Raw genomic sequence first — 11538 nt, forward strand, 5'->3', positions numbered from 1 at the left:
CAATTATTTCAAATACAGTAACATGTCTGTTCCGCGCTCCAATTGTTCCAGTGAAAGAAGCTGGTTTCGCTAGAGGTAATCTCATCAACGCTCACATAGAAAATCGATCGGTAAGTTGTCATATGTACTGGCCGTTCCTTGCTAAACAGGCCTCATCATGTCGGGCTCAAAGGTCCCAACATAAACGCAATCAAATCAAACTCCTTTTCAAAAAACACAACACGCAGTGCAATAATAAAGAAACTTAACATACACATAACGGTAAAAGTATGAGATCAAGCGAAGCGGTGCTATTCAGTGGGAGGATCTACGGTAGTAGTTTACATTGTCGTCATGGCAGTGCCCCCGCTGTCACGTTGAACGAGCATTCTCTACACAGATCACTGTGTGTACCGTTGCATACTTCACGGTGTTACAAAGAAGACATATAGCACCGACTCGTGTCAGTCATCCTGCTGGTAAGGACTCAACAGGCTAGGCTGTATTAAACAGGTGTGATATGTACAAGTCGCCTGCCATTCATCAAACTCGCTACCAATAACTCCCGGACCGGTGGCAGTGTAATGGACTTGATAAGTACTTTATATCACAAGTCGTCGGTTTAATCTCATTCATCATGAGTTAACCATCGTTGGAAGATTTAACTTCGGATATACGCTTATCTTGTGCTCAAAAAGGGATATTTCAAGTGGTGGAAGTTGGCAGAAGTGATCATCATGCCCTACACCAAGAAACCCGTGGCTAGTAGAATCTTGTCCAAGTATGAGCAGGAGAGGGCGTATCGACTACACCGACAGAAGGTAAGAGTGGTCGTGACTGCTGTACACCTTGTGAACACTTGTAGCCGTGCCTGTGGTATACAGCGATTACACACTAGGGGGCGAGTTGTGGACAAGGAATTATACCACAAACAAACAGGAACATGCTTCACTGAACCTGAGAGAGAGAGAGAGAGAGAGAGAGAGCTTCACTGAGAGAGAGAGAGAGAGAGAGAGAGAGAGAGAGAGAGAGAGAGAGAGAGAGAGAGAGAGAGAGAGAGACTCTCACATGCAGATACCTAAAATGTTATCCCTGTTCAAGGAAGTAAGATATTTTCATGAATGGAACTTCAATCAGGAGTAGGTCTAAAACCTTTACATTCATAATTCAAAACTACTTTTGTATTTTGAAGAGAACTTCTTTATAGATTTCAAAAATATCCAATACAGGAATGCTGCCAGCCTGCTGCTCCACACTTCACAAGACAGCTTAGTGACCCTGACAGGCTTGGTTCCCTTGGCAGTCTTGTAGACATTCCTGGTAATGACTTGTCAGGGGGATTATGTAGGGAGATAATGACCACTGGAATTTAGGATATATTTAATGACAAGTGCGATGTGAATGTTTTACAAGAAAGGGGAATTATTGGGTTCTTTTGTTCACTCAGTGAGATGTGGATTGTGGATGTGTGTCTTCATAGTTTGTATTTCAATAATACAAAGGTAATTTTCTTGTTTATGTCAGTGGAGGCTATATTTGATTTTGAAACAGTGTTGGAGGTAGTTGGAGGGGAGTGGTGGTACTGGTGTCAAGATCATGGATCTGATTCCTGCTCTAATCTGAGTCCTACCCTCAATCAATGGCCAACAATGTATTGGAGTAGTACTCTAGACCTGGGTCCTATCTTGGATCTGAGTCCTCAGTTGGATCAGTGTCTTACCTGGATGTGAGTCCTACCTGTCTACCAATGCAAATGACAATTTGTGAGTCACACGCTCAGTGGATAAAATTATTATGTACAACAATAACATGGCATGGCCTTTCTTTATCTACATTCAGAACTGTTGTTTAAGTTCATTTCAGAGATACATATATGACATATGCTGGTCTGAATGCTTTGCACATATATACCTTGAATCTAACAGCAACAACTCATGTTTCCTGATTCAGAACCGGGTCCTCAGATCCTCAGGCATGTACAGTATCAGAGTAAACATTTGATTTTAATGAGACAGACATTGATCTGTGTTGACATAATCAGTTGTGAGATGTCATTAAGGTCTTCTCTGTGTCCACAAGGTCTATGGTGATTATCAGTCAGGGATCTCTGTCACCACATGAACACACTGCGAAGCACAACACAACCCTCACATGCAAAGGGGCCATGGGGTCGTTGCTGAACAGTTACAGATGAAAGGAACTGAATAGACAATAAGTAGAAATAACCTGTAAGGTAGATAAGGTTGTATACATGTATAATTTTAATGTTATATTTAGAATGTTATAAGTTTGCAAACAGGATCCCAATAGGATTATTGCTTAGTGACCTAAAGATTAAAAACAAATGTAGTTCCGGGGAACAAAGAGTGCAACATCTAGAGTATCAGTGCAAGTAGACATATCTACACAGAACAGAAGCATTTGACTACTCAGACAAGCTATATGGAGCCTACATGATCATGACTTATAGAGAAGAGCCTATCCTGCTATGCAACATTGACAAACCAAAGATCATAGAATCCTCCAATGCTTAATGGACACAACTACTTTGAGTTACTTTGATACAAATATGAGTGAAAAATGTCAAAGACCCAATGGCATAACACTATCCTGTAATTTCCAAATGTATATTTATGAACTTACAGATCTTTATTGACAGGTATCACACATCATACATCATGTCTGATGCAGTTAATAATGCAGAAACTAGACACTACATCTCATGTGTTGTTAATTTGACTTCAGTAAGTGTATGCAATAGTGTTACACACGGGACAGTACATTATCATACACAGTTGAGGACTAACCAGAGAATCATTTCAAGCATAAATATATACTTAACAATGCCTTATTCTTGATGTAAAACTATCCAGTAGAAACGATGCAATGGAAGTGGGTCCTAAGACATACTGAATACCAAATAGAAATTTTCAATACACAATGTAATTAATAATTTGTGAGTCACGCTGTCAATGGTTAAAATAATTATCTTGAACTCCGTGTTAGCAAATACATTTTAAAATGTTCTTGTTGAGTAAGAATGTATATAGCCATCCACTCACTCCTCTGAAAAAAGCTTAATAAAAAGACAAATATTAGTAAAGAGATAAAGAGCACCATTTTGAGGAATTAAACACAGGACAAAAATGTTTACCTTGGTTGACATCAAATCAATAAATATTCACATCACCATCCAGTCTACGAAACTGAGATATTTAGCTGGCATACAGATAAGAAACAACTGGTAGGCCATGCAGTTTTATTCTTTGTGACTCGCCTTTATGTAAGGAATAGCTATAATATTTTTAATTAGGTATAACCATAAACATTTTTGTGAACACTGTGTCCATCTTTCATTGCATAAAGGGTTAGGCACTGTGCATGCGTTTTTTTACATTTATATATAAATCAATGCAAAAACATATTTAAGCCAGTTCCTTTAGAACAGATAAAATAAGTCAACACAAAACTCCACACACTGCTGATGTGACACCAGTGCTGTATGGAGACAACAATACAACACAATACAACAACCGAAGGTCCAACCACCAACTGAGTTTGGTTTCAGGAAACATTATATACTGAAAAAAATTCCAAATCATGGCAGTAAAGACACATGCATTTCTGTATAAGGAAATATAAAAATTATACTATTGTGTTTGTAATCTGCATCATTTTTGTTTTCTGAAAATCAATTTTATCCTCATGTAAGTGTATTTATTGACCTGGATTTGTGTGTGATTTCTTCATTGTGACCAGAAACCATTTTGATAGATGTCTAGTGTCATATTAAACACTACTCACCCTTCTGACATATGTATAATTTTGTACCTCCCATAAAAACATGAACACAACATTGAATACAAAAATTTCTTTCCAACATCAAATGATGCTAATACAGAATCATAGTATCACACGTCCTTTACATAGTCTTAAATAATTAAAAAATAGTCAGTTAACTCTTTTGACCAACACAGAAAATGAGAAGAAAATGGTTATAACAAGGCCACCTTGCATGAAATATATACAGAATGCAAATACATGTGTATTTAATACATTATCAGGCAGAAACAGCAATATATTCAGGAAAAAATATTTTTAAAAAGAAAAATGTTCTGAAATAAATCTAAATTTTGCCCCTACCTGTCAAAAGGGATGTCTCAGGAAACAAGATATAAACACCATCTTTCTGTGGAGCATCATCAAAGAACTAACAATGGAAATTAAACCGAGGCAGCCTAAAGCAGAGATGTCCTCCCGTCTCAGCTGTACATGACACATGACAACATGTCACCCCTCCTCCATGTACAACATGACTGTCATGACACGTGTAACATGTTGCAGGGTTGTTCTCACCCCATCTGTCACATACCCCACTTGTCAGTGGCCGGATAGATAAAGCTGGCCTAAGAATGTTTCATTAAAAACATTATGATTCAATGTAAATGTTAGCAAATGTATACATGTATGCCCTTTATCACTGTATGTGATTTACAAGAATATAAACTCTGTTATATTCTGCTACCTTAACATCATGCATGCTATGGTTGAGTTTCTCCACAGTCCCAACAATCTAGTTCTTTCAATACACAATGCCATATAGAAAGTTGTTAAAGGCAACATATGTTATATTTGGTATTACACTTTCTTAGTAAAGTACTGAATCTAGTACTTTGGGGGTTGAGTCCCATCTGGGATTCATTATTTAACTGGTTGAGCGGGTTAGTGCCTGCTGGCTTTGTGTGTTGGCGATTAGGTGCCTGACTCTGAAAGTGTGGGTTCGGATATAAGACATATTATATTTAATTTAAAAGATGTTCATTTTGTTTCATAGACTTAATGAAACATAAATAGTTTTTTGTAATGTATTACTAAATCAAGTTGCATTTGTTTGGCTGTTTGTAACAAATTTCTCAAGTCAAATCAATGTCTGTCTGTTTCAATGATGTATCATATAAATTTCAAAACTGGGTTATTCTACAGAAAATAGCAAAATGTTGTCACTGACTTACGTACTGTTTACTTGTTTCTGTGAAAATGATTTTCAACTGTTTCAACTCTATCTGACAAATGGGGTGTGACCTTAGTTCAGAGGTCAGGGAATATTGGTGTTCTGTACAATGCCTAGTGTTAACCACTGGTACCCCAGTGCATGACTGCCTTCATTCAACAGCTGGTCTAGACTTCTCTACTGTACATATACAGTATACTACTGTAGGTATTGGGTTCTGTGCTAGGTAGTGTTTTATGACTATGTAAATACCAGAGAATACCTCCACTTGAGTGTTAGACTACAGACACTGGGACGAGGGTATAGTTGAGAGCTCAGGGAATGATCAATCGCTATCTATTTGCTTTATGCTGGGGATTTCCTTTGTCCAGTAATCAGTTAAGTGTACACACTTAACAACTGTTGAAGGGTTTGTTTTTTTAATGGCGTAATGTTCAAGGGTTCATCCATTCAGCATGACATCACGCATATCTTACAAAATGAATAACCAATCTCCTTAATAAATCTTTGTGTAGCAATAGCAGAACTAGGATAATTTGAAATATAAGTGTCTTTGACAGATGTATTGGTTGAATGTATGGGTCTTTGACAGGTGTATTGGTTGATTATAGGGGTCTTTGACAGGTCTATTGGTTGATTATAGGGGTCTTTGATGGGTGTATTGGTTGAAAATAAGGGTCTTTGACACATGCATTGGTTGAATACAGGGATCTTTGATAGGTGTATTGGTTGAATATATGGTTCTTTGACAGGTGTATTGGTTGAATATAGGTCTTTTTTTAACAGATGTATCATTTGAATATAGGGTCTTTGATAGATGTATCAGTTGAATATGGCTATCTTTGACAGATGTATCATTTGAAAATTGGGCTCTTTAAAAGATGTATTATTTGACAGGTGTATTGGTTGATCATAATGCTCTTTGCCAGAGGTATTTTTTATTTGACAGGTTCTTCCAGTGTTATAATAAGCTGTTAGTTAGAAATTTACACTTCAAATGTACATGATTCAAAAACAAGTTACACTATACACCCAGTAGTGAAATAGTTGAGTGGGTAATACAAGCACTGCTTGAGATGTATTCCTAAAAGGGTACAATGTGTGCAGCCAGTTGTTGGTAACTTGTACTGTGGCTATGGAAATCTTATGATGTATCATGATACTTGCATGGATTTCTCATGCCATTATCAACCAGTACTTAACATGCACCATAATTTGGTAAAGAGTTTATGATGGGTGGGAAAGTAACTAATTTCTTAATGTTACATTGATACATGGGCAGATCATGTTATATATTGACTGGTTCAGTTCCCAATACATCAATACATTGGTGAATCATGAAACCCAATCATTTCTTGCCAAAAGTATTTTAATACCCAACAAAGACAAATATTGCACATACGTACAAGTACTGCACATACAATATGTTTTCTGAAACAACTGCATACTGCAAGTAAAACTATACTACACTTCTAGGAATAAACAATGTCTCATTGTTTCTGAATTGTCTCTTCAATGCAAATCTTTCAAACAGTATGTTTTATCCTTATTGCCTCAAGGGATGGAAAAATAGAGTTTGTAACCAACAAATCTAACCATCTCACCCAGTTCCTCATCCATACATTGATCAACCCTTTCTTCTGGACAGTTCTGGCACCAAAGGTGGGTAACTCTAAATCTCTTATGTGACATGCCCTTGACCTTGTAGTTTCGGGGCGGTGGGGTAGCCTAGTGGTTAAAGCGTTGGCTCGTCACGCCGAAGACCCGGGTTCGACTCCCCACATGGGTACAATGTGTGAAGCCCATTTCTGGTGTCCCCAGCCGTGATGTTGCTGGAATATTGCTAAAAGCGGCGTTAAACCAAAACTCAGTCAGTCAGTCAGTTGTAGTTTAGCAATCACTCTTTTTGAATCCCTTGTGAAGCTAACTCTCAGATTTCATGGGGCGTTGGCATAGCCTAGTGGTTAAAGTCTTTGCTCCTCATGCCGAAGACCCTGGTTCGATTCCCGGCATGGGTACAATGTGTGAAGCCCATTTCTGGAGTTCCCCGCTGGAATATTGCTTTTAATACGGCATCATAACAGCCAAACTCACTCAACCACTTAGTTTTCCCATCATAGTATTACTCGAGAAAGTTAAACAGCTAAATTTCATCAACCTCAGTGAAGCTATAAATCAGAAAATTAAGCTGATGTGATTGTGACCTTAAAAAGCCAAACAGGTGTGATTATTGGCATACGGTGATAAGGACATTTGGCCCTTTAACCAGATATTTCTTTATCATTCTGATTCACATTCCTAAAAATATATACAATATTGAACACGTAATTTCATCCAACATCTTATCTCGCAATAAAAATTCTGAAAACCCATAATACACCAATGACAAGTCTTGTGTACTGGTAAATTGCCTGAAAAATACAATAAGACAAAAAGTACATCCAATCTTTCTTCTAAAAAAACGGATGAAAAAGAACTATGCTTTTATTTTGTCGAAACAAAGAGGAACAAAGCTGATGCTACATTTTTTTCAAAACGTGTCACACTGTATTGTGTTCCAGTCACTGTTTACGTCACACAAAAACTAAGCTAAAGTTTTACACATAAATTCCATTACCTTACAGACTTAGAGCTGGGGGTTAAAACAAGATTTATTACAGGATAGCTTTGGTGTAGGATTAGATAAAGTGATATTAATTGCTAATGTCAACAGCCAGGTCTGTGTTACCAGACAGCAATAGGAAGTGTCGTGATCGTATTGATCAGTGATTCCTCGTGGTCTTGTCAGCTGTGATTACATCAATATTTGGGAGAACCTGGTGAAGCCTATGTCACACCTCACATGACAAACTGCCCTGATAGTGATTGATTGATATTGACGATGTTTCTTCAAGTCATCACAGTCACCAGGGTTACATCACTCAGTATGCTTGTTAATAATGCAGGGTTAATACTTTCTTCAATTCAGTGAGTCACTGATATTTTACAGTAATACTGGTTTCACTGTCAGTGTTCAAATCCAAATGAACTGTTTTGCAGTGACTCAGTTTTTGGGTGTTTATGATCCAATTACTAAGTATTGTTAAATTGTTTGAAATGAATGAATAATTTAGATGTTTGTTTGTTCTTGTGATGGGCATTGATTGAATTATCGACACTACAATCGTTCATAGCCTGATCACTGGCAACCAAAATATCAATATTTTAGATCAATATTCACAAAATAATTCATTATTCCTATTGAAAATGAAAAAAACACCCAATAATATTTTACTTTATAATTACCTTTCAGTCAACAATGGCATTGTGGTTGAAATGCACTTGGGTCCCATTCCAGAAAGCTGTTGACGTTTCATGGCTGTCATAATTCTATATTGGAGTGAAACAAACACAAAATGTTTGTAGGGGAGGATTAATATGTGGATCATTGAAGTGTTGTGGTCCTTCTGTAGAGTTAGAGCAGCTATTTTCATAATATTTGTACATTATTGGTCAAGTCCAAAGTTCAATTGTATATATTTCTTTCACCCAGCACTTTACCCAAAGCCCAAACTGATTATCTGGTTACTTGTTTTGTAACTGATCCAAGTCTATAGCTAACTGTCATTTTAAAAAAAATGCTTTATCTGCTTCTTTTCAATATTTATTTGAGATATGGCAGGTTTTCATGGTATGATGTAAATACCAGTATTTTATAATGAGATCAGTTAGGCGATAGACCTAGAGTGGTTTTAATTTAGAGCCAGGTTGCCTGTAGATTTACCTCCACTAAATTGATTTATTGATCAATTGTTGAATTTAACAGTGCTAAATCTACAGGTAGACCAGCTCCAAATTGAAAACACAGTAGGCTTGGCACCATTCTGCCATGAAAAAAATATACATGCTCTCATTGAGATTAGCAATTTTATTGAGTAGACAGTGTGGGTTTTATCCATAGTTTTGTAGTGGTTGTTGATTTCTATTCAGGAATCACCAATATTTCTTGAACACTGTTTTGCAAGGTTTCAGTGTGCAGGTCCACAGGTCACTGTTATAGTGGCACACAATATCATACAGATTCTGGGACATCACAGTCAGCCTTAGAAAACCCTCAAATTTCAAGCTCTCTGTTGTAGGAAATACTTTAAGTAAACATTCTTGATTTCTATTGTGTTGTCTCCCCCAAATGTATTATTTTTATTACCTGTTAATGTATGTATTCTACACGGAAAGGACTGCTGACAATGGTTGAGGAAAAACTACTGTGTCATCTTTATTGCTGGTATCTTCTGTTGTGAGGTGGTTCTCAAATCTAGTTGTTCCATGTCACTATATATTCATGTCAGAAAAGGATCAGAGATACGTCACTTCACAAGCAAAACATTTCATGAATCTAGGACATGATAGAATTTGATGTAACCTCAGACACACAAGTAAATGTACATTGCGGGAATGTGAATGTTCACATCACACTATAGTGTTCTATTACACAAGTATCACAATGCAATAGAAGTGACAAAACCCTTTCCCCATTCATAAGAAATCTCTGCAAAAAGCAGAGTTGATTCTACAATTGTGACTATATCATAAGCAGAAATTTGTTTCAGCAGTATTATAGCTGTATGATGTTGTTTGTAAACAAATCTGGTCTGAACCAGACAATCCAGTGATTGTCACCATGCAATACAATGACAGAGCATGTGTTTATGAATCACTATCAGGTGTTCGCGAAACTATAGTGTTTTTTAGTTGTGGCAGTTCTTACATTTCTCATCATGGGCAATCTTAGCTTATGGCCGTTAATGCAGCACAGTGTTTGAAATTTGCCATTTCCAAATAGTTTGAAAAATGGAGAAATGTATTTCCCTTGTTCACAGTCTTTTTACAACGGGTGCAAATATTCCTTTTGGATGTTAAGAATAATTGAAATGAAATTCTTTGAAATACAAAGAAGAATTGATCAAACAATAATTTAGCCATACACTCTGATTAGTTACCTTTCTGTAAGATAAATGTTTTAGTGCTAGCTACAGTGTCATTACATCCAGCGCCAGTCATGCAGTTGTGTAGGGCATTCACTGTACAGAGTTGCTCCCCTCAACAGCACCAGGATCAGATGGGCGTGTGTTTGAAAACCAGATTCACCTTAAATCTTATGCTTGGTATGTCAGCACATACCAATAATTTCTGGATAAAACCAAAATACTGTCTGCCACAGTCAAACTTAACTCACGTTCTTTGCTAGCAGGGTTCACGATGACCTCATCAGAACAGTGACAAGCAAACATTAAAATGCCAGACACAAGCATGTTATTCAAACTTATTCATGACAGTCAATGTTCAACATAACTTGTTTCAAAAGGCAAATGTTCCTGCACCTAAGTATTTTTCTTGTCACCTTTTACATGTTCAGGAATAATAAGGAGCAGATGTGCAGTAAAATGGCTCACAAAACACACATTAAAACAGGTAGTGAAACACCCCATTTGAATAAATAGTGCATGATAAAAGGTATACTGAAACAATACAGACAAATATAAAGAAAATACAACACGTACTCAGGAATTGGAGGAATGTTAGTACACTGGGCATGCATGGTAACTGTGCCGTGGAAAATGAATTTTAAGTTATTTATGAGGATTGGTTGAAACTGACACATTTGTAAATGTATATAAACCATCTTTCGTTCGCTAATTACGATAAAAAAAAGAAGATGCTAATTATGTTTATCAGTATTATTTCCTGTATTAAATTTCATTTATTTTTTTCCTATCATGTTATTTTTAATGAGGGATCGACTATTATGAGGGATCAATATTTGTTAGATTTTTGTTTTTTTTGTCCAAACTTGTGGTGTGCTTGTTTCAGAACAACTATCATGCTCAACACATAATTATAAATATTTTTTCATGAAACCTGATGGAATTAAATGTTTCCAGTATTTTCTGAAATCTTGACCAAAATCTACACAGAACACTCAGTGGCATATCTTTCTTCTACAGGACCTAAAAAGAAAATGTTGTGGTTCCGTCGATTACCTGAACGATCCTTGAATTCTGGTGGATCCTATTTTTTTTTATAAGCGGTATGAATAAAATAAGCTTTCAGATACCATTGTTTTTTCCTGGCATCAGCATGCTGGTTGCAAGCTTGATTAAAAACAATTACACATTGATAAATGTGTTATTAGTTTGTACTTTACTTCTAAAAATAATGTAAAAAATGTCCTAAATTTTAAAGAGCTGTAATTGGAACCACAACATTTTTTTATTTACCCTAGACAACAATGCCTACAGAAACACCAAAGTGTATGTAACATACACCACAGCCTTTATTGTTTTCATTCAGAACTGTCTGCCCATATGTGTTTTTGAAAGACATAATCCCATATGCTACAGTAAACGCTTCACATTTTTGTACAGCTGATTAGTTCATTACAAAGTTCACCTGTTGACAGCTCATGAGAGATCTTTGTGCAGCACTAGAGGTTTTGTATCAAACTGAAAGATACAATATTAATGAGACTGCACATTTTTAGGATTGTATGGTTAAAAGAAGTTTGCTTA

At 36.5% G+C, this 11538-nt stretch overlaps 1 protein-coding gene across 1 annotated transcript in view; it reads left to right on the forward strand.

Moving 5' to 3' along the window:
* Window positions 1-351: 351 nt before the first annotated feature.
* Window positions 352-11538, forward strand: part of LOC124287401 (titin homolog) — a 124149-nt gene continuing 112962 nt past the window's right edge. Inside the window, exon 1 of the mRNA XM_046723935.1 lies at window positions 352-800. Coding sequence (XP_046579891.1) covers window positions 717-800 — 84 coding nt within the window. The 5' untranslated portion in view covers window positions 352-716. The remainder of the gene's footprint in view (window positions 801-11538) is intronic.

This window comes from Haliotis rubra, unplaced genomic scaffold (genome assembly GCF_003918875.1).
Source record: "Haliotis rubra isolate DU_JTF1 unplaced genomic scaffold, ASM391887v1 Scf40, whole genome shotgun sequence".
Lineage (NCBI taxonomy): Eukaryota > Metazoa > Mollusca > Gastropoda > Lepetellida > Haliotidae > Haliotis > Haliotis rubra.